This window comes from Podarcis cretensis (genome assembly GCF_951804945.1).
Source record: "Podarcis cretensis genome assembly, chromosome: 1".
Classification (NCBI taxonomy): Eukaryota; Metazoa; Chordata; class Lepidosauria; order Squamata; family Lacertidae; genus Podarcis; species Podarcis cretensis.
Genome location: NC_137170.1, coordinates 64,505,623 through 64,530,203, shown reverse-complemented (window position 1 = coordinate 64,530,203; position 24,581 = coordinate 64,505,623). Strand labels below are relative to the sequence as shown.

The window sequence follows — 24,581 nt, the reverse complement described above, 5'->3', positions numbered from 1 at the left end:
CTTAAGTGTTGAGATGATCTGCCCCTCAATTAATTCTGTGGAAAATAACACTGGTTTTGCTGTCTTGTTTAGACTTTGTTTCCTTTCATACTTTACACATACTTAATTTTTTACATATTTCACATATAGGAAACTATGTTTTAACATATGTTGAACTTCATGTGATTTTAAACATCTTTAAAACTCTACAAATTATGGTGATGTGGTCCTGGACTTACTGACCTTTGTTCAAGCTTTACTACTGATCTTATGTGGTGTTTAGATTTTATTATGAAACACTGGGGGAAAAAAGAGAAAAAAAAAAGAGAGAGGGTGCAAATAAGAGCCAGATAGTATTTAACACAATCTGGAGAGAGCAAGCAAACACTTCAGCTTGTGCAGAGCTTCTCCTTTCAATGTTATATAATTGCACATCTTTATGAAATGTTGTCCTTCATGGAGATTTTCCGGGTTTACAATGTGAACTGGTGGCATCTTGTATGCTCTCTTCTGCATTTTAGGAAACAGAATTCCAGTATGAAACTTAAACCTCCCATTTGCAAGACGACAGCTGAAAACATAGAACCCCTTTGAACAGTCATAATAAAGGAGACAGATAAATGTTTGTGCTTTTTCAACTGTTCCTATCCCATTGCAAAATAAGTAGCTGTTTTAGGTTTCTGGTTTTGTTTTAAAGTTAACATTTAGAGACAGGTGGTGTTAAAATAATGTGGAGACATAATACCAGTAAGGCATAAAGTACCAGCTTAAATACAGCTGCTAATCTCATACGTTGGTTTTTTAAGTAAAAATGAAGACCCTTTGATACCAGGCTTATCTGTGATTGTCCAGGGTGGTTGACTGGCTTTAATTTCGGTCTCCTTGGTGGGATGTTCAGTGCAGTCAAAAGAAAGGTCAGGATATAGTGGTAGATCTCAGGCTGATTTGCAGTAGATCACTGAGGATTTCTGACTCCTACTTTAAAGATAGCAAACCACCACCCCCGTCCCCATAAGGCTGCTGAAACTAAGCAAGCTTGAGAGGAAGTGAAGAATGGTTTTTTTGTGTGAAAGGACTGTGAGCTCACATCTGGAACTGAGAACAAAATCCCGGGCTAAGATACACACAAGAGGTGTCCTGTTCCTTAATTCTTGGTATACACCCACCCAGCCCCTTCCTATGCCACTTGGATACAGCTGGTGGACCCTTGGTTTTCTAGGGAAAAGACAAGTAGATCCCTTAAACTTGAAGTTCACCCACCCCTTCATTTGTGCATTCTTAAACAACACAGTGATAAACCCCCCACAAAAATTATTGCATGAAGGATGTGAGAAATATCCTGAGTTCTTATTACTTAAAAGAAAGTAATCTTCCAGCATTCCTAGAATCAGGAGCAAGGCAAATAATTTGCCAAACCATATAGTTTCAGGGAGTGTCCACCAAAGTGCACTCTTAATTTGTCGGATCAAGATAGCTGTTCCTGCGGTTGTGCTTCTTTTGTGTCGAGTTTGGTTTTATGAGATGTGGGTGCATCAGCACTGCTGCACCTCATACCATCCCAAGATAATTTGAATTATTTCCCACTTGAATCCAACCTAATCTTGCTCCAGCTACTGCTTTATAGTTGGAGAATATGTAGGATGGGAAGCTAGAGAAAGTCAGGCAACAGCACTTCTCAAAAGGGTGTGAACAAGTTGTACCTGATACAGTTGCTGGTGTGCTTGTTGCATTTGAGGGCAGTTGCTACCAGTATTTGGTCTGTGAACTCTAGAAAGAAAACGTGTCTCTGACCTGCTTGCAAAGTGTCAGTTGTCATTAGATTCACCAACCCACTTGTGGATAAGTTTTTCCCTCCCATGTTCAGTATAAGCCAGAAGGTAACAGCTGGCACTTTTCAGCAGTAAGGCAGGCCAACCAGTGTCAGCTATACTGTTAGTTCCAGCTTTAGCTGTCAAGACCAAAGATAGGATTCACACATATCTCCACCTCCCACTTACAAAATGGAGGTGCTGCTGCCTGCTTCACTTTCTTTCTTGAAATAGCACAGAGAAGGCAGAATATCCCCAGAACCATACTAGAGGGTCCTCAGGGCTGATGTAAGCTAAAGTGAGGGGGGAAGTATTTGACCCCCTGCTAAATTTGCCTGTTTGCCCCTGATGAAGAAATGACCAGTCCATAATTTTAATGGTAGGTTTATTGTAGCTCTGAGAGACAGAATAACAACAGGAAAACCGCCAGAAACCCAGAAGACATTTTGATCATTGGTCGATCCAGGATGTCCCTTTGTTTCAATTCAGGCTCATTGATGTTGGACCATCACATGAATAACAGCATGTTAGGCACATGATGTTGCTTGGCTTGAACCTTTTTATATTTTACTATGCACATCAATTCTAGTTTATTCTCACAGTAAGGCAGCTGCCATTTTCAGATGCTGATAAAAGAGCTTCTTGTTCTCTCAACTGTTGCCCTGGGGAACCCTTTAATGGAAGCCTGAATTAATTTTGAGGCTGTGTTCTAACATTTGCTCTAGGTGGTTGATTATATAGTTAATTGTACTTGGTTTAATAAAAGAAACAAGTAATTTAAAAGATAAGACTCTCCTGATTACCATTTTTATTGCCAACAATGTATTTTATTCAACCAAGAAATTTATTTAAAATTGTTAGGATTTTTTTATGGTCTGTGTTTAAGGGAATAGATTTATAAGATGAGTGAGTGAAGAATATTTCATTAGGCAAGGTACCTAGAATCAGGTCAGTGAATAGTATTAGCTTCTCTCTTGCCTCTGAGGTATTCCTATTAAAACTGCTACCATGACTCAATGTTGTGTGAACTGTTGCCTATTAATTTGAACCTTAAATCTCACAAACCAATCCTTTCAAAGTAGCTTTTCTTGAACCATGTGATAAATGGTATTTCAAACTACTTGCTCAATGGCGAGTATGGCCCACCAATCATTTATCAATGGACTAGCTCCACCATGTCACTTTCAAATGTTGGTTCCCCTCAATTACACTAAAATTTTGACTTTTTTCTGCTGCTCTATGGAATTATAGAGTGCCTTTTTACAATTATTCTGCTAAGCAGTTTTGTACTGTTTCTGTGAAAAAGCTGTTTGTATTCCACTCAAATTGGGGCTGCATTCCAATCTCCTGTGTGAGTTAGACATAGACTACAAAGGGTTTATGGAACCATCTAGTTGAGGAAGCAGTGCAGCCTGATGAGTGAAATTGCGTGTTCATGGCACTTGGAAGGAAGAGCTGAGTTGTGACTTTAGATGTACTTAGAACCATAGAATTGTAGAGGTGAATGAGACAACAAGGATCATCCAGTGCAACCCCCTGCAATGCAGGAATCTTTTGCCCACAGTGGGGCTCGAAACCACAACCCTGAGTCATTCTCTACCAACTGAGCTATCCCTCATGGACCTTTACTTAATGGGTTAAGTGTCTCGTAAATATGCTAAGAGTACAGCTTGTCAAGGAACTGATCACCTTTTTAAAAAATTGATTGAAACTGGTTGTTGCCTGAGACCGTTAAATAAACGATGAAGTTGCTATAAGCTTATTAATTGGTCATTCTGACATGAGGAAGGATCAGTTTATATAACATTGCAGAAGATTGCGGCTCCTATAATAGAAGTATAAAAGTCATGTGCGCAAGATGGACTGTGGTGATCAGGGCGGATTTTGGCACTGCTTTTTATGAGGTTAGGCATCCCTACAATAAAAATTGTGCATCCCTCACAACTGGTGATGCCCTGCATGTGTTTTGCCTTTGAGGCTCTGGTGCTTTTTGTACCAAATTTTCAAACGTAAAATATGACTCTGGCTTTATGGCTGTGACATAAAATTCCCAAAAGTTATAAGGATAGGTAAGGCAAGTAAGGTAATGTGTCTTTCTCCTCTCTCTTTTCTCTGTCGTTTCTTTCGGTTGCCTTTCTCGTTCCGCACCCACGCTAGAATCTTGGTGTCCAGCCAGTCCCAATCAAAGTTAGCCCAAACAATCCAGTTTGTAAACCCAGTGAGCTCTCCAGCTGCTCATTTATTTGTTGAAAATCAGGGCCAAACCTGCCACTTCAGATATTTTCTTGTTTGCTGTTCAGAAGTTATTTGCAATATTTGGCAAAGTATCTTCCATTCTTTACTGAATAAATTCCTTTGCAACTCTAGATACACTCTAAACATAGTGTTACAAAAGCCAAAATAAATGTCTCTTCTGGCTGATGAGCACCAGACAACTTATTCTGTTTGCTGATATGTCAAATTCTATCAGGCAACTTTAATACCTTTATATCTAAAGTATGAAACTGGCAGTAATATGGCAGATGGTATGTGTTTGTTTGAACCAGGCAGCTAGATAATTTGATTCTGTGTATGTAACTAGAGATTTTTTTGGGGGAAATTGTTTATTCCCTTGGATTTTATAATAAATACCACTGCTTCTGTGACAACTAGTTAAAACAAACCATCCTAAAGTAATAAAACTGAATTCTGGTAGTAAAGATGACACTGCCATGGCCAATACAAACTCTATTCTTCACAACAATAATTTTGTTTTGTATCACCCGATAAAAACATGGGAATAACTCTTGTACAGTATACACATCCACCGTAGTAATGTAAAAGGAGAAAGTGCACTAGAGGTATAGGTTAAGAAGTGAGCAGATGAGAGTAGATAAGAATTTTAAAAAATAAAATAGAAATAACTTTAAGTGGATTTGATTCTAACCAAACTTCTCATGTTCTTTTTTTTTAAGATTGAAGCAAAGCAGTGCATGGTTTTTGAGAAACATTTCACACCCAAAAGTAAATATTTTTGAAATGCTCTGGGTCATCATCCTTTTTCCTTTGTCTTCTCCACTTCAGCTGCTCTAATCAGACCTCTGATAGAGCAGGTAATGGTTCTGTATAAAGAAAAATACTCTGCAGAGTTGTGCTTTCAGCAAGCTGTAAGGGGAAACAAACAAATTGCCCTGCATACCTATCATGTAAGCACTTGCCTGCATTTGTTCATGGGCTGAAATTGAAATCTGCTTAAAACTATTACCTTGAGGACTTTTTTTATAGGTTTTGCAGGAACGTATGACTGTGGTAGAGCTGAGGCATGTTCCTGCTATTCTTGTCAGCTGTCCCAGAAGCCTCATTTGCCGGAGGGGTTTTATTTTATCAGGTCTGAATGCATTCATTGATAGTTGTGCTTTTCTCTCTCTCAAGCAGACAGTATGCTTGAATGCTGGGTGGTCACATTTGAATTTTTTATTTTTTTTACTACTGCTAGTAGTACAAGCTTTAATAGAATGCATAGAGTTTATGTGCACACTTGTTGTGACTACTGCCCAAAGAATACAAAGGGTGTTGTAGTTCTGTGAAGGGACAGAGAGTCCATATAGGCAACCATCTTGGGTACCCATTTAAGAAATAAAGGATGCATTTAACCACACATTTTACCCCACTTCTGCATCTGATGATGTTTGCCACTTGGCAGGAAGATACAAACAAGTTACCCAAGGATGAGTGAAATGTTTGGGCTCCAAGTATCTTCTCCATGTATTTATATACTACGTTTATATCTACCTTTCCTCGGAGGAGCTCGGGTACATGGTTCTTTTCGTATTTCCCCCTCTCAAATCCACCTGTGATCTGTAAGAGATGGTGACTGGCCCAAGGTCATCCAGTGAGCTTATTGGCTAAGTGAGGATTTGAACCCTGGTTTCACAGGTCCTACTCCAGCATTTGAACCACTACACCACACTGTCTTTCCACACCACACTGACTCTAACCTGTTCCCATATGATAGTGGGAACCAGCTTGTTTTCTGTTACAGGTGTGCTGAGTGCTGAGGTTTGAAAGCACCTTTTCATGGTGTCAGCTATGCCATGCCCTTTTTCAGGATACTCCATTCAGTTACCCCTCAGTTTTCCCTCACCTCCCCAATATTCCATGCCCAGTGAGCATGCTCAGTTCTTATTAGGTGGTTCTGTTTGGTGTTTTCGGGGTCCCCAAGCCTTCTGATCCATTCCTGCTGCTGTCTTATCTTTATAAACACTGGTACAGTGGTACCTCAGGTTACAAACACTTTGGGTTACAGACTCCACTAACCTGGAAGTAGAACCTTGGGTTAAGAACTTTACTTGAGGATGACAACAGAAATCGTGTTCTGGCGGTGCGGTGGCAGTGGGAGGCGCCATTAGCAAAAGTAGTACCTCAGGTTAAGAATGGTTTCAGGTTAAGAACGGACCTCTGGAAGGAATTAAGTTCATAACCAGAGGTACCACTGTACATGGAGAATGAGTTTGGCTATTGGTATATACAACTGGAGCATGACTTTTAATACAGGCATGACCTTTAATACAGGTTTAAATATTTAATAGGAAAAATTTGATTTTGTGTAATATACTAGATTCTCTCTTGAAACAATTTTCGCACTATCAAGTTTTGAAACATTTAGCTTTCATTTCTTTTCCCCATATGACCTTTTTATTCTCACAGTAGACTTAATTTGATTTGTGTTCTAGAAATGCTACTTACGGTAATTGGCACATTTTGTTCACACAGCAATGCTTTTTCTTCTCCTATTTTTTCTAGGGATATCAGTATGAACAATATAACAAGGTTACCAGAAGATGCATTCAAGAATTTTCCTTACCTTGAAGAGTTGTGAGTATTGAATCTGACTTGCTTTTGTGGCATGGGGAGTGAGTAAATGTTGCCTGAGAAATGCATGTAAAAGTAAATAGAGATATGTGAATCAACTGGGAACAAAGAAGGCATTGTACTTAATAGTTTTAAAAAATCCTATATGTGCTTCAAAGCCAGGATGCTATTTACATGGAACCTTTTTATAGTAATTATTTTAATTGTGATTGCAGTGATGACATAGGCTTAATTACAGTGCTATCCAAAGATAACACAGGGACTGTGCAATTACCACTGTTTTAAATGGAGCTATGCTAGACTGATTGCATAGCTTTTATAAAATGTGCTATAGTTACTGTGGTTCCCATCAGCCTAGGTTGGGACAAGTACTCTCTCTCTCTCTCTCTCTCTCTCTCTGTGTGTGTGTGTGTGTGTGTGTGCTGTGTAAAGGTTGGGAAGTGTTGAGAAAGTGAGACTTTGTGAGAAACAACCAGATGTGCTCATTAAATGCATCCCATTTCCTTAAATGTTTCATGTGAAAGGGTATTCCTCATTCATGGCCCTAACCGAACATAAATGAGAAGGGGTTTGAGATCGTGGACAGAACAGGCAATGAAGTAGCAAGAAAAAAATGCTTAAAGTAGAAAACCCTGTGACATATTGTAACTTCTTTCACCCCATTAAAATACAGCTCCCTTTTTAATAATTCCTCAACAGTGGTGTGGCACACTCAAAGCATACTGAGAGTGCTTTTCTTTTTCTTTTTAAAGACAAATTTAACTTGAAAACCCTCAACAAATAGCTTGGGAATCTCTCAGAGATTAGGGTAGTGCCTATATTCTTTTTCAGGCAGATGTGGTTAGCTTGTGCTCCTTCAGTCATTGTTGGGCTTGCTGGCTGGGGCTGCTGGGAGATGGAGTCCAACAACTTCTCGAGTTCTCCATCTGGAGGTCCAAAAGTTACCTACCCTGTTTTAAATGATTGCTTAAATATGACACAGTAGAACAGTTCCATGCAAGTTTATAGAATATTAATAGCACTACAAATTGATTCAGAATAATGCCATTTAATGCAAAAAAAACTTAAATATTGGTTGTAGCTGCTACTGTTTAATTGTAAACAGCCTCAAAATAAAATGCACAAGGGTGGTAATTGGCTACGTGAGAATGTGAGCAGGGAGATCCTTGATGCAAACATTGCTTTGGCAATGATTCGCAAGGTGGGTAGCCATAGACAAGCCATTGTCTTCAGTCCTAGTCCCTGTCCCAGAATATAGAGGAGATGATACTACCAAGCTGCCTTGCAGAGTGTTGCAACGTACCAGGAAAAAAATTAATAATATGTGGAACACTTCAAACATCCTAACAGCACTATATAATTGCTAAGTTAATAAATAATAGACATTTATTAATATTAAAGGAGGCAAGTTGTACCAGGTGCTTTATATAATAGATTGAAAACTGTGTTGCATGTTTTATTTTATATATAAATATTTCTATATAAATATTTGCTGTATAGTATGTTGGTGTCCATCTCCTCAGGTGTTTCTATATGTTTAAAATAAATAAGCAACTCTTTGAATGACTTGCATTCATCTCTCCCCACCCCCACCTCTGCCTATAAGTGCAAAGCAATAAAAACAAACTATGTGGGTGTTTCAGTCTTTATGTAACTTCTGTAAACTTGGGGTGTGTCTTGAGATGAGGAGCCGAAAGGCAGAACCTTTAGCCACTATATACTTGGAACTCCATTGCACAATACCCAAAGTATCTTTATTGCAAACTGTAATGATAGTGCTTAGGAAGAAGAAGAAGAAAAAGCATAGAAAAGTTTTCTATTTTATTATGGGACTGAGAAATCCTGATTTAATTTATTACTTGCCTTTCTGGTGCAACATTCTAACATATTTCTGTTCCCTTGCTACAAAAATGAAAAGAATTTAAGGTGTGTCTTTTTCATCATGCACATTATAAAGCTCGAAAAGCTATACAAGAGAAAAGAAACATACTCATACTCAGTATCCAAGTATACAAATGTGTGAATAGTATCACCATGACCTGGTTCACATGTAAAGCGAAGTTAAACTACGGCTTAGTGCAAACGTGTGGGTTCCTGTGCAAACGTGTGGGTTCCTGGAGAGGAGATTATGGTTGTTGTACTGCTGTGAGCTAATACATGGGTCATAGCCACATCATACATTTAAATCGCTCTTGTACTACTGTAGCACTAATGGCTTCCACCAAAAATATTGTAAACTGTAGTTTGTTAAGGGGGGTTGGAATTATAGTTCTATGAGGGCTCTTAACAACTCTCAGCACCCTAATAGGTTACCAGGGTTCTTTGGGGAAAGCCATGACAGTCAAAGTGGTATGAGTGACCCTGGCTTAGTGTGCTGTCCAAATCCAGGCTTGTAATTTGTCTTGCTACAAACAAGCAATGGGTGTATCCATGGTTTGTTCCTTGAGTTTACAGATCATGGTTTGTCTTGCTATGACTGCAGTCTTAAGCATAGTTTCCCAGGTGCGAACTCTTATGGCATTTGGCGATCCTTTCTTCTGACTGCATAGGTTCAATTAGTAAAACACAGTGTGACCTTTAGCAAAAGGTTTTCAGGTAGCTGAAATGCATCCTTTAGCGTTTCAAAATATGTCAAAGAAATGTTGCCATTTAAACTGCTAGCATGAGGAAGGGGACACCCGCCTAGCCAGCCAGATCAGCCGAATCAACCCTGGCGATCAATGGGGTGCCTAGCCTCTGCTTGGTTATTTCCTCCTTCTCTGACTTCCTATTGCAGACCTGTCTCAATAGCAAAACTTGAAAGTGTCATTATCACCTCAGTCACTTGCCAGATCAAGGAGTGTCTGTTAGTTAGTTACCCTAGTGCTTTGACACATGTCATAATTTCTCCTCAGAAAAAAAAGTTCTGTGCTCCCCATTCCTGTTTTTGCTGCACAATGCCACTGCTTCAACTACCAGATGCTTCAACAGTGCTGATTTCTTTAAGTGTTGTTGCTGCATGTTTATTTGGGGTTTTTTTTTAGGAGTGGTGGGGGAGATGTGTAAATAGTCAGTGGGTGGCATTGCACTTAATTGGGTCTGGGTGGAGTCAGGAATTTCCTGCTAATATTTTCTACTTCTTAGAAAAAAAGCAAGGAAGTTCTTAGCAGGCTTCTTCACTGGTCCTCTTAAGTCTTCTGTGACAACAGCTATTTTCTTCCCAGTGAGTAGTATTTTTCCAGCGTGGGAATTGGGAGGGAAGAATCTGAAATCCCCAGAAGCACAGAAACTAAAAAACTCACCAGCCTACTTTGTCCAAACTCTCTGATACAAAAAGGTTCCACCCACGAACAAGAGCCTCAAGGAAAGCAGCACAAAATAGCAGACATACTTCAACTACATATTTTGTTGACCTTTTTTTGATTCCGTGTGCTCTAGTTTTCTGACTTGGATTAGCAGGCAAACCTGAAACACCCTCTGCTAACTGTAATGAAAATAGGATGCATTTATTACGACAAAGAGTTACAATTTGTTGAGTTGCAACATCTAGTCCTATGATACGTTGGAATGGCTGCATGGTCATTTTAGTGCGTTTGCTTACACTGCTGGATAAATTTAGGTCTCATTCACAAAACAAAATGCATGAAAACAAATGCTACTGGGCATTGCAAATCTTACTACAACTGAATTCAAAAGGCTCTAGGCCTTTCAGTTCCCTGATGGTGTTAAAAATAAGTAGAGAACACTTTCATAAAAGGAATGTAAGCTTCCTGCCCCCCCCCCCAGTTAACAGACTTGGGATGCAATCCAAAAACCCAATCCTACATGCTAGGGTGGTACAGTGGTTTCCTTTCACCCAACTTGGAACAGGTTCACCAGCCTCCTCTGTTGAGTGACACCAGCACAGACATCCCTGTTCTACCACTGAAAGTGGACAGAACTATTACTGGTGGCAAGTCTGCAGAAAGCCCACAAATTGGGTGTTCTAGGGGAAGGGATTATCTGATCTGCAATCCAATGGATCCTGAGCCAGCCCCATTGTGATGCCAACTCTTAGACTGGTATAGCCCAGAGCAGGCTTTTGCCTGCCTCTGCCTTGACCTGCATGAATTACAGGGTGGTGGTACTGATGGTGGCAGCTCCATTACACCGTGCTGCTTACCAACTGGGGATTGTTCTCCATTGGTGAAAAGGGATCATGGAGCCTGATCCTGACCAGCTTCAGTCAAAGCAGGAGAGAGATGGCACACAGAAAGCCCATCTCTAAACTGCTTACTTTAAAAATGAGTTATAGGAGAATGGAGTTGATGGGACAGAGGACTCAGTATCCTAATCAGAAGGAAGAAAATGAAGTGTGTGAGTTTGCAGGAGAAGGCTGCTAAGACCTTTCAGGTGGTAGATAAATAAATGATTAAGTTAATTTGGAATATGCAGAAAATGTAAAAAATAAAATCAAGGAACTGCAGAAAGGGGGAAGGAAGTCGCATTTAGAAATGTTAAAATGATTGTAAAATTACTGAAGTGTACAAAATTGAAAATCATACATAAAAATTAAAAAAAAAATACCTCTCAGGTGTGTATTGGTAATTAAGATGATATTCCTACCTGCTTCACTTTCCACTGAAGGAGATTGGAGTCTGGTTCAAGAAAGGGTTTTCTTAAATAGGCAGGAGGAGAAGGTTTTTTTTAAAAAGGGGGGAGGGAGAAACAAAAGGGCAGGGGACTGGCACCTTCATTAGAAAGGGCAGTTTTGGGAATCAATGTTAAGTTATGCACATTCATTAAAAAAACCCAACATCCAAAAAGGAAATTAATTTCCAAAGCTTAATTAAGATAGATGAGACAGAAGGGATCTATATTAAACTGTGTCCAGGTGTTTCATGCTATCTGACTTGGTAAGCATCATTTTGCTTCTGTTGGGTCACAAAGGAGCCTTTTAGTATGCCACAAACTAAAGCAGGCATGCTTCACATTCTAATATATGTGATGGGATGATGAGCTGCTTGTGCGTAAAAGCTTAGTCCCTCAGGGTTTGCTCAGCTTAGCAAAACTCTGTCTTTAGCGGAGCCCTTAAGCATGGCTCCCTCAGTCGCTGGCAGAATCCGACAGTGGGCGTTTGCGGAATCTCTTCCAACATAAAAGCTCCTTAACGGAAACGCGTCTTCTGGACTCTCGGCGTGACAGTTTCCGGCGAGGTGTGGGTGTCCCTATAGGAGGTCCTGAAACCTCCTCACTGTTTTCGCTGGAAGTGTCCCAGAGCCCTTTTTCCGACTCCCTTTCCCTCGGAGCTCCTTCTCTCCCCCTGCTGGTTCCTTCCTCTGCTGTTAAGTCTCTCCTAACCTCCTTGAGCCCTTCCACCACCTGCTCTGATGGCAGTTCCCTGACAAATATATATATCTTTGTTTTCTATGGTTCATTTTGGCTTCTCCATGCCAGGTTACTATAATTAGCTTTGTTTAATCTCCCCTCCTCCCCCATGGCCTTTCGCAAAGTTTGTTGTTTACATGATGGTGACTTCTAATTATCACAAGGGCAGCCATAAATATGAGTGTCTCGGTTTATACACAGATGAAAAGCAGGGCATGGATTTGTATTATTCACTGCTCTGTTTTGCACTTAACAACTTTTAATTTTCTACGCCATCTCCATAGGAATCTTATAGTACTTAGGAATATAGTTGAAATTCTCTTGTCTTTCTCTATAACAGATACTTGTGTGAAAGTAATTTACAAATGACTGAAATGGAATTGATCAGTCTATAAAGAACAGCTGATCACCAAGGGCTTTGCCAGGTCATTTAATGAGGTGTGCTCTTTAAACAAACATAATATGAATATAAGGTAAAAGTAAAGGACCCCTGTAGGGTATAGTCCAGTCAAAGATGACTGTGGTATGCGGCGCTCATCTCACTTTTCAGGCTGAGGGAGCCAGTGTTTGTCCACAGACAGCTTTCTGGGTCATGTGGCCAGCATGACTAAACCACTACTGGTGCACGGAGGACCATGACAAGTGCCAGAGCGTACAGAAATGCCATTTACCTTCCTGCTGCAGCTGTACCTATTTATCTACTTGCACTGGTATGCTTTCGAACTGCTAGGTTGGCAGAAGCTGGGACAGAGCAGCAGGAGCTCAGCACCACCGCACAGATTTGAACTGACAACCTTCCAATCAGCAAGCCCAAGAGGCTCAGTGGTTTAGACCACAGTGGCACCTACGTACCTCAATATGAATATGCAACAGCCCTGCATGTGATACAAAAAATAAAATTCTTGTGAGTGTTTGCCTCCAATTTACCAGCCTTCCTTATGAAGGAATTTATTTTCTGCACAGGTCGTTGTGTTTCACTAAAAATAGGTATTTTAAAAACAAATGTAGCTTTGTTGGCCCATTGGAAAACACCCTGAAATCCAGTTGGACAATACCTTTATAATGCCACATAAGTGTTGCAAGCTTTTGAGTTCTCCATAACTACTTGTTTAGGTAAGATGCTACACAAACTGTGTAAGAAGTGAGGAAAATTTTAAAATAAATAAATACAAAAGGTAGGGTGGTGGTGTAACTGACGTCAGCATCTGTGATGCAGTCTTGCTCCAAGATTCCTTCTTTTTCATATAAAATAATTTATGCTGCCAAGATTTTGAGTTCTGTGTAACTCACAGGCTAGCACAGTACAGTAGTGCCTCGCAAGACGAAATTAATCCGTTCCGTGAGGCTCTTCGTATAGCGGTTTTTTCGTCTTGCAAAGCAAGCCCATTGACAGCTTAGTGGATTAGTGCTATTAGCGGTTTAGCGGCTTTTAGCGGATCAGCTGATAAGCGGCTTATCAGCGGATCAGCTCATAAGTGGCTTAGGGCTTAGGAAAAGGGGGGGGGGGGAAGGGAAAAAACCCCACAGGAACTTGCAAGACATTTTCGTCTTGCGAAGCAAGCCCATAGAGAAATTCGTTTTGCGAAGCGCCTCCAAAACGGAAAACCCTTTTGTCTAGCGGGTTTTCCGTCTTGCGAGGCGTTCGTCTTGCGGGGCACCACTGTAAATGACAGCATCACATCCAAAGCATCGTGTTCCATTAACAACACTAAAATATTGGCTATATTAGGTTCCAATGTGATTTAAGTCTTAATGTAACCCCTAAGTCCTATCTTCCCCCTTAAATTTTTTTATTGGATGTTTTATTTAAAAAGATAATACAGATTTGTGGAATAAATTAACAGCAAACCGGTGCCCCTCAGTCCTAAATTCATTTAGTTAAAAGCACAGAGCAGCTCACAAAAACCGGTAGGAGTGTGTGTACTTGCTACCTGTGCTTGTTGTTTCCATAATACTGAGCTTTGGTTTAGAGTTATGTCTGAACCAGACCTCTTTATGCCTATCTCTTTTTAAAAAATGACTCTCCAACCCCTTTGTGGTTGAAACTGTATAAGAAGCTACTCCCTAGAATTGTGTTGATGCGTCATGGGTGGAATGTGCCTTCCCAGAGGGGTTATGCCAACTGACACTAGGCTGGTATTTAGCACCCACTTCTCATTAGGTTTTTATTATTATTATTATTATTATTATTATGTGTTGATGTTGAACAGTATTGTGTTTGCCTTGTTTCTTGCTTTATTTTTATGCTACTGTGTTTTGGAAGTTACTGAGCTTTTTTCAGTTTGGCCCAAAGTTGTTGTGCGCTTTCTTTTTTGCAAAATCTCAAAAAAAAAAAGGAAGTTTTTGAGCTATTTTTAAGAAAATTCACCAAAATCTACACTTCTGACATGGGTTGCCATACATCTGGATTTTCCTGGGCATTTTAGTGATTTCGGCCTTGACACTGTTTCCAACTGCTGAATCCTGGCTGTGTCTGGACATATGGCAGCCCTAATCAGTGCCCTGCCTGAGGACTTGTGCTTGCACAATGGAACTTGCGCAGGATTTTTGTTAGGAGAGGGACAGAACCTCAGATTTGTATTTTTAAAATTGATTTAGGGGGCAGCTGCATCCCTTGGCTGTACCCCTACCTTGCACCCCCTGACATTGTCTTGGGGAACACAGGAGCACCTCCAGAACTGTGCAGGGGAGAAGAGAGGGAGTGTTCCATCTGGAAGCTACAGTGCTTGTGTTAATGTGATGTTCACCATGGGATGTTGAATTCCACTCTTTGTCTCCGCTATCAACATTAAGGTTTTTAGTTAACTTGCTTAAGATTGATTTCATAACCACTTTTTATGTGTTGCAATGAGCATAAATTTTCCAGTGGACCTTTCAGAGCATATGGGCTTATGAATAGTTCAAGTTATGTAGGTTTTAGCTCAACAATCTAGGTTTTTCCTCAATTTCAACACTTCTTAGCATGTTGTCATAATACTGGGTTTGTGTTGAGCCATTCACAATTATGCTTTTTTCAGTTCGCATGCATCTTCTGCTTGTTTCACATAGTTGAGCAGATTTGCCCTGAACTTGAGCTTCGCTAACTGTCAGAAAAGTCACGAAGTGGTTCTGCTTCTGCTGCTGGAGCATCACTAATATGGTTGTCAAGCAAGCCACCCAGAGCACCTTTTGTTATAGGCCTATAAATAGCCTAAGTCAATAAAGTGCCAAGACTATCCCTTTAATCTTTCGTTTAATCTTTGAGGAGATTGGTCAGTCATTCTACTTTAGGGTAGAAAATATTAATTGTTTCTCTATGGGAAAAATGTACAGTCAATCCACTTAAATGTCAGCTGTAGTAAATGTGGTTTTCAAACTTTCCTTGAACTTCAGGCATGATATTTGTACAGCTGCAGAGCTCATGGGTGCTTATAATAGCTATGGAGGAGGGCCATTTCATCCATATGTTCTAGTAAGAGGTCACCATGTTATCCGGTGCAGAGAAAGGGACTCCCAGGAGGTTGGTAATCTGTTGAAATAGAAGGAAATGAAGCACGGAGCCCTTTGTGTGACTTTAAAGACATATCACCTGTGTGTGGCATTTTCATTTTCTGCTGTGAACGAAGCAGTTTTGAATTGTTCTGCACTGCAAATCAGTTGAGTAAATAGGACACTTGTGTGTGTGTCTAACTGATCAGAAGAAACAAGCAATTAGAATAGCATACAAAAAAGAAGAAGTCATGTTGTATTTCTGAGCTTGGAAGTTTGGCTTGTTTTGTGGATGTCATTCTAACTGCTCTTTTCTCTTTTGATTGGAAATGGAGGTAGAAGGTATAAATGCTTCCCACAGTTGAAACAACCCTACTTATAAAAAACAGGCTTGTGGATGTGAAGGTTACCCTTCCTTCTGAACTTTGGCTTTACTTGGTAGCTTTCATCAGGCAAGGGTTGTGTGGTGTGTTGGAGTGCTGTGGGCCTCAGTTCATATTCTGTTTCCTTAGGTATTTGTTTGATACATGTTTGATGTATTACAGTATTTTAATATTTTTTTGGAAGCCGCCCAGAGTGGCTGGGGAAACCCAGCCAGATGGGCAGGGTATAAATAATAAATTATTATTAGTAGTAGTAGTAGTAGTAGTAGTAGTAGTAGTAGTAGAATCAACTGTATGCTCCAAATTTCCAAGTCCTGTCTTATCAGAAATGTCTAGCCATAACTCATCTTGAGGTTGTATTGGACCTTCTGATGTCTCACAGGTTCTTGCAAGCTTAGGTTAAGGCAGTTGACTGACTCACTACATAGAGGCACATAGGTCTGGAGCATACCTGTCAATATCTTTGGCAGAGGCCCAGGAGGAAATCAACAGAGTAAGAATAAATACATGAAGGAGTGAAGGGGTACAAATAAGGAATAAAATGAAACACTGCTTGCTCTCCTCAACCCTAGCAAGAGTTTAGGTAGTCAACAATGATGAGAATATATATGGTGCAACCAAAGTTATGCTATGTAACATTGTGTAATATGAAATGTGTCTTCTGTTTGGTGTGAATATGTTGGTTGATCTGCTTCAGGAAAAATGTTGTCTTACCCTTAACAGGGGAAATCAGTTTTGTGCTGCTACCAGTAGTTGTCTCTGGTCTTCATGTTCACATTGAAACTTTTTAGGCAAGTAAGAGGAGAAAGAAATCACATTTTTTATAAACACTACTGTCGTTCATGTTCTCTCTCTCTCTCTCTCTCTCTCTCTCTCGTGTGTGTGTGTGTGTGTGTGTGTGTGTTTAGGTAGTCTTACCTTGGTTTAGTTGATGATATTGTTCAGATGGATAGCAGAACTACTTTCTTATTCTGGTGATTCATATTACATAGTTATTCCTTGGTATTTATAGATAGTATCCAGTGAATTATTTGAGGTGTGTCCAAGGGAATGCATAGTAGAATGTTTTACTTTTTTCTCACTTAGACAGCAGCCTACCATGCTATATCACAAGCTGCTTTTGGAAGGTTCTCCCAGTTTCAGAATTGGCTTGCTATGTCGCATGGAAGACTACTGTTTTGAAAAACCCAAATTAAAGACTGAAAAGAGTGCTGCTTCAACTATATAGTTGCTCCTACTTCTGTATAATTATGCAAATTAAGAAAACCATACTGGTATTTACCTCCTCCCCCAATGCTATTTGGAGTGCAGAATTTGACATTCTTTGTTCTTTTTTATTCTGGCAATAATGTCTATAGCCCCTTAGGAATACATTTTAATAATATATTAATATAATAAAAATAACTTTTGTTAAATAGAAATACATTTAAACTCTGATTTTATGCAATTAGTGTTCTATAGCAACACTTTAGCCAAAATCTATTTCGTTATGGTGGTGTGCGACTGTTTTGATTCATGTGTTGTGATTTCCATATTCAAATATGAAAACAACTTGTGCCAATTAATTTTCCAGAAAATGATGGCAAATAGGTTTATTTGTGTGTTGGATTACGAACATTTTTAAGATGGGGGGCCTTGATCATTGGGTTCTTTCTAAAATGCTGGAAATAGTGGTAATGTAATTTTACAGTGATGATTAGTGTAATTCAACTCACTAATATCTTAATAGATATCATCAGCCAGACAAGACAGATGTGCTTAGTTTGAGTGTTGAATGCCTAAGACATGCAGAAGTGAATGTCCAATAAAATATCATGCACACCAAATTACAAAAATAAAATAAAAATCATATGGGGAAAAGTAAGAGGTTTTTATTCATATGAATTCTAACCAATCAGCAGAGAATATAAGGTTATAATGCTATACACACTCACCTGGGAGTAATCCCTGCTAAGCACAGGGATATTTAATTCCCAAGTACACAAGTATAGGATCAGGCTGCACTTCTTTGCTTAGAGGATGTCTGCTGTTCTAGCATTATAGCAGTTAATAAAGACCTGAGCAGGTAAGGGATTCAGTTTACATATTTTGCCAGCTATTTGAAGGCAGGCTAAAATTGCTTCTTTGTATGACAACTCTTTCATTCAGTCAGCATAATGAATAAAATGTAGTAACCTTTTTGTAAAATAAGGTGTAAGGGAGCTTGATAGAGGTTTATAAAATCAGGCATGGTGTGGAGGAAGTGGATAAAAATATGTTTGCTTTCCTCCCCTCTCATGTCATAATACTGAAACAAACGAAGCTTGCTATTTCTCCCCCTCTTCCTTATTACATATATTTCTTTTGAATACACTGCTGAATTGGATCTCTGGGCTGTACTGGTTTCTGAACACACTCATGGGCTAGTTGTCCTCCCATGCGACTTAGACTGCTAGAGCATCTTAGTTGTTGAGATGCCTGGGAAATGAAGGAGAGGAGATGGGTTGAAGTTGCTAAGCAGGAGACTTTGAATTTAGCTGGCTGTTTCCCTACTTCCAAGGAGACCACTGTAAGGCAGTGGGAGTCCTGTGCCCATTGCCCTCAGTAACACATGAGTGGATGGCGGCAGCAGCAGAGAGAACAAGGAATAGGACAGGACCTTGGTGCTACTAAGCTAAGCTACAAAGGTGGTGTTGGAGCAGGGCCTCTATCTCCATGAATTTGTCTAGTCTTTTAAAGCCATCCAAGTTGGTGACTATTACTGCCTCTTGTGTTTATCTAGGCACTGTGCAAATAAATACAGTAGGAGATAAGAGATGACAGGTGAGAACTAAGAAGCATGGAGAGGGGAATATGAAATAAAAAGTCTTCTCTACTTCTGCTTAGACTCTCTGGACGTGGCAAATTCTGCCTAAAATGGGGAGGATGTCTCACTCAGAGAGCCAAAGTCTGTACTTAACTTGAGGAACTATGGCACTCCTTACCACAAGGAAATAATTGTGGTGTAGAATTCAGCCATTTTTTAAGGAGGGGTTAAAATGATGACATTAATTGCTTTCCATTTTGTGTCTGGCTCCATCCTTACACCACCCTTTTGTGAATACTGGGCCTCAGTAACTTTCTCTGTCCTTTCAAGTGGGACCTGAGGGCAGAAAGTCTTTAAAATTCCCTGAAATGTAGAATTTGTGCCACAGAATGTGCAAAATAACCATAAACTTTCTGATGATGATTTCTAGCCATGATGTCAGTGTGCCTCTGTAGGGAAACTGTAACACTGAGAGAATTTCAAATGTGAAAATGTTTTATTTAAAGTGTTTGGTGTGTGTGGCAGGCAGTTTACTTCTAACCTAAGCCTGTGATTTACAGTGTATAGGGGGTTCTTCAGTTGGCCATCTTCCAGGAAGCAGTTAGGCTGACACATTTATTAAAGAGGTAACTGTACAACTTCCACCATTATGACATTTTGCAGTAGAATTCAGTTTTTGTATGGATCAGTAGAATCCAAAAAGAGCAATCTGTCATAGGTCCCTTAGCGGGACTTCCTATTTAAATTCATTGGTCTTCCGATAGAGTCCAGTGAGATGCTGAAATTCCTTAAGATTAGATGGTTCTGAGGGAATAGAATAATACGGCAGTCACAGCACTCTGAACAGTGTTGTCAGTGTTGTCAAGACTCATGAGCAGGGCCGGCCCATTCATGAGGCAGACTGAGGCAGCCACCGTAGGCAGCAGAATCCAAGGAGCACCTCCATGGGCATCTGCCCATCGCCACTGCTGTTTCACCTTCGGTGGCAAAACTAGATGGGCTGCCCCTGCTCAGAAGAGTCTGCAGCTGGGGGCTGAAAAGGTAGCAAGTGTGCTTCTGAGATCTGAGAGAGTATTCTGGCACCAGGCAGCTGTTCAACAGGAAGGTGCAAAGACAACTGTTATGTAGTGAAGTTTCACCCTGGGCCAGCAGGGGGATACTGTATATAGTTTTCACTCAGGTCTGTAGATAGTTTTCACTCAGGTCCACGTCAGTTATTTTAGGTGGGAAACGCTGGGCTGTTGTTGCTACAATGTTGACAGCCGGCTGCCTATAAAAGCAGGCCGGCTGAGCTGTTTGCAGTCAGTTTTATTCCAGCTTACAAAATAAAGAGCTACTTGGAGAAATCGCTGTGTCGTCTGCTATGTCAACCCACAACTTAACACTGGCGACGAGGATGGGATCGATGGACATCAGAGCATAGCCAGATGCGGCCAGCCTCTGAACTGAGCTGAATCACAGAGCGAAATCACTGAGCGAAATCACTGGACAGAACCAATTCAGAGCTGACTGTTCTGGCTAAGAGCACTGTGTTCCATTCATCGCCCTTCACGCCGGCATCAGAATCATGGCTTCACTTGTGCCTCTACCGCCATTTGCGCCAGCCTCTGAATCATGGGACTCCTACCTCGCTCGGTTCGACTGCTACCTCCAAGCCAACGAGCTGACAGCAGTATCAAAGGATCGGAAGCGGGGCCTATTCCTCAGCCTCTGTGGGCCTGAGGTGTTTGAGACGGCCCGAGCATTGGTTGCGCCTGAAGCAGTCCAGGCAACACCATGGGACACGATCCAAGAGAAGCTCCGCAACCACTACGCACCAAAGCCGTCCAAGATTGCTGCCCGCCATGCGTTCTACCACCGGAACCAGGCAGAGGGGGAGTCAATCAACAACTACACCACCGCCCTGCGACAGGCTGCAATGCACTGTGAGTTCCGAGACTTAGACGATGCCCTGATGGATCGAATCGTCTGCGGGGTCCGGGACATCCATCTGCAACGGCGTCTCCTCGCCAAGCCAGACCTCACGCTACAGAAAGCCATTGAGGAGGCTGTGGCCTCAGAAGCTGCTGAACGCTCCGCCCAGGAGATCTGCAAGTCCAGCAGCCCGCGTCTTGCTAGGGAGCCAGTTCCGGTGCATCATGAAGAGGCCAGCAGTGATGAGGCATCCTCCAGTGAAGATGATGACGTGCACCAGACAAAGCGGGAGCGCAGGAAGTTCCAACAGAAGTCCAAGGGCCAACCAGAATGTGCCGGCTGCGGAGGCAACCATTCCCGTGCCAAGTGTCGATTCAGAGACGCCATCTGTAGGAAGTGTTCCAGAAGGGGCCACATCGCTAAGGTCTGCCGATCGGCTCCGTCTGACACCCCCCCTTCTTCGACTCGCAAGTCCAAGTCTTCACTCCAGTCTGCCAAGGAAAGTTGTTTCGCTCTCACCAACTGCCGCTGCCCGTCTGGAACCACGATTGGCCAAACCGACTCGCCTACGCGACGCAAGCTGAACGTCACTGTGCTCATTGAAGGAGCTCCATGTGACATGGAGATCGACACCGGGTCTGCCCTGTCCATTGTGTCATGGAGCACCATCAAAAGACTGGTACCCAGAGTGTCCAAAAGGCAACTCGACTCTCACCGCGTACACCTGAGAGACTACCAGGGAAATGACATTCCCGTGGTAGGCGTTGGCCGGTTCCGGATTGCCTTCAAGGATTTTTCGGGCCTGCTCCGGTTGGTGGTGGTCGAAGGTCAGCGGCCAAGCCTCCTAGGGCTAGACTGGTTTGATGCCCTCGGCCTGGAAGTCACCGGCATCAACTGCATCTCTAACGCAGAGACTGAGGGTCTGGCAGAGTTTCCAAGCGCCCAACTTATTTAAAGGACTATGTTGTTGGACATGTATCACTGTTGGTCTAAGTATGGGAAATGTAACCGATATGCTTTTGTGCCTAATTGAACCATTACGCGTAGTGCTGTATATAAGGAAACCATTACAATTGTAACTAACGCCTTATCTCGGTGGGGAGGGGTGTTATGTAGTGAAGTTTCACCCTGGGCCAGCAGGGGGATACTGTATATAGTTTTCACTCAGGTCTGTAGATAGTTTTCACTCAGGTCCACGTCAGTTATTTTAGGCGGGAAACGCTGGGCTGTTGTTGCTACAATGTTGACAGCCGGCTGCCTATAAAAGCAGGCCGGCTGAGCTGTTTGCAGTCAGTTTTAGTCCAGCTTACAAAATAAAGAGCTACTTGGAGAAATCGCTGTGTCGTCTGCTATGTCAACCCACAACTTAACAACAACCAAGTTAAAATCACTGAAGGCTAAAGCTAGGAAGAGAGGCTCTACCTGCAGTTTTCCAAGACAACTGAATCCGGATTGTCAGTTGGTGGTGGTTGTCTCCACAAAAGCAATGAGTCCCTGATCAGAAACAAAACTTCAAATAGAACCTAGATGAAGCATGTAAATTAAGTGGGGTAAAGAGAATCCTGACAAAATCAAGACTTAAGGTGAAGTTGTCTGTGCAGCCTGTGAGTTAAGGAGAAGGAAAAGAGCAAATGCCTGTTGGTTTAGATTAGTAAAAAGAATTAGAGCAAGTAAGCAGCCTTATCTTCAAAGTAACTGTTATATCATAAAGTAAATAACTGCCCAAGCATCATTTCACATCTTTCCTCGTAATAGTATAAGTGTGGACCCAGCTATGGTGCATGGTAAAAGATGCATACAGTGGTACCTCTGGTTACAAACTTAATTCATTCTGGAGGTCCATTCTTAACCTGAAACTGTTCTTAACCTGAGGTACCACTTTAGCTAATGGGGCCTCCCGCTGCTGCCGTGCTGCCGCTACGTGATTTCTGTTCTCATCCTGAGATAAAGTTCTTAACCCAAGGTACTACTTCTGGGTTAGCGGAGTCTGTAACCTGAGGTGTTTGTAACCCAAGGTTCTACTGTAAAGGAATTACTTGGAATTATTTTTAATTTCCTTCCACACCCATCTCAAGGCGATGTACAAAATAAAATAAAAGCAACTTTTAAAAGTTAAAGACAACACAGATAAACTTTAAAACAATACAAGGTAGACATGTATAGTAGATACCTATTTATCCAGCTCAGAAAGCTTGTTGGAACAAAAATGCCTTAAATTGTTTCCAGAAAATGGCACCTGCCATATCTTGACAGGAATGGTTTCCCCTCAGAACAGGGACAGCCACATAAAAAGCTCTGCTCCAAATTACTGTGGAGCGGCCATCTGAGATCCTTAGAACTGTAACTCACAGCCATTCCAGCAAGCATGGGCAGTCGCCAGGGATGCTGGGAGTTGTAGTCCAATAACACCAGGAGGACACCACATTGGTTATCCCCGATCAAAGGAAAGAAGGAGAAACTCCCCCATCCGCACAGTTGACAGGCCTTTTCTCCCCAGAAATCCAGTGGATTGGAACCACTCACAGGGTTTATGATGTGTGAGCCTGTTCCATCCCGATTGACATGTGCACCATCTGTGTTTTCATGCTCGTTACAACTTTTCTACAAGAAAACACGTATCTTGGCTAAAAGTCAGTATTCTAAAGTATCACAAACTTTGTATTCCAAATTAATAAATAAAGCAAGTACCCCTCTGGCTGGAAAAATATGCACTTCTAATTCATAGACTTCAGCATCCACTTCTCAGATATCCAGAAGACTAAACATCTAGAACAGAGCTTTCCAAACTTTTCCTGTTGGTGACACACTTTTTAGACACGCATCATTTCGCGACACAGTAATTCAGTTTTACTGGCAAACCGAAGGTTAAACTAACCTCTTTCCAGTCCTGGGAAGAATGCAGGGGAGCATTCACGCAACACACCTACACACTGCAACTGACACACTAACATGTCATGACACACAGTTTGGAAAGCTCTGATCTAGAGATTTAGCAATGACTGCCGCTATCACTAGCTCAGTGTATGCTCTGCCCTGTTGGTTGCACCCATATGTATCAAGGCAATGTATGCAGTATAATAAGAACAACTAAAAAGAAAAGTTAAAGCAAATGAATTGAAAAACAACCTTTATGGTTTAACCAGATTTATTAATTAAATGGCAGGGGTGAGGAATCTATCTCACCTTGAGGGTTGCATTTTTCTGTGCCAATTTCCAGGGGCCGCATATCAGTAGTCAGGGGGACCAGAGGAAAAGGTGGATAAAGTGATGAAAATAAATGTTAGCTTTGTGCAGTAGGCTAGTTTCTGTATACACTCATCCAGCCCTCTCTGCATTAATCAAATTGAAATCAATGGGACAAGTTAGTCATCAGTAAGTTAACTTGCATTGATTGTGATGGTTTACCACTTTAAAAGCACCTACAATTTTCTACACACTGTTTATAGGTTAAAGCAGCCTAAAAATGTAATAGCCATGGTACAAAGACAAAAAAGGAACTGGTAGGGAACAGAATATATACAAACCGTTTTCAATTTCTAAGTGCAATAAGACTTATTTTGTACAAACATCCCTATTGTATTTTTCTCGGTGGCATTATTTAATCTGCACTAGCATCTTCAGATCTTAGCCGAGGCATTAAAGCAAACAAGGAAGCAACCAATTTGGCCGAAAATGATCTGTTGTTCGTGTTGGCAGCCAGGAATAACCAGGTGTTTGGCATTTTCTTATCGCTTTCCTAAATAAAACATCTAGTGTTACAAGCATCAGCAGTTGACAGGAATTGGACCATATAACAACAGACTTACTACTAAATAAATGTTTGAAGAGAACACATAAAAGATAAATGGGATAACTCCATCTCAAAGCTGTTTCTGTGATGGTTACTTGGGTGTGGTGGAGAGTCCTTTTTTCTTCTTGGGCATAAATACACATACATACATGTACAATAGCTCTTTTCAGAGAGAATGGAAAACCAAGGTTTTCTGCTTCACATACTACTTGAGCTGCACCTTTAGCTCCTCCTTGGTTATGCCTGTCAGGAGGAGA

At 41.2% G+C, this 24,581-nt stretch overlaps 1 protein-coding gene across 1 annotated transcript in view; it reads left to right on the top strand.

The window, feature by feature from the left end:
• The window catches only part of LGR4 (leucine rich repeat containing G protein-coupled receptor 4), an 87,299-nt gene that overhangs the window by 33,828 nt on the left and 28,890 nt on the right, over window positions 1-24,581 (top strand). Inside the window, exon 2 of the mRNA XM_079965163.1 lies at window positions 6,570-6,641. Within this exon, the coding sequence (XP_079821289.1) occupies window positions 6,570-6,641 (72 nt within the window). The remainder of the gene's footprint in view (window positions 1-6,569; window positions 6,642-24,581) is intronic.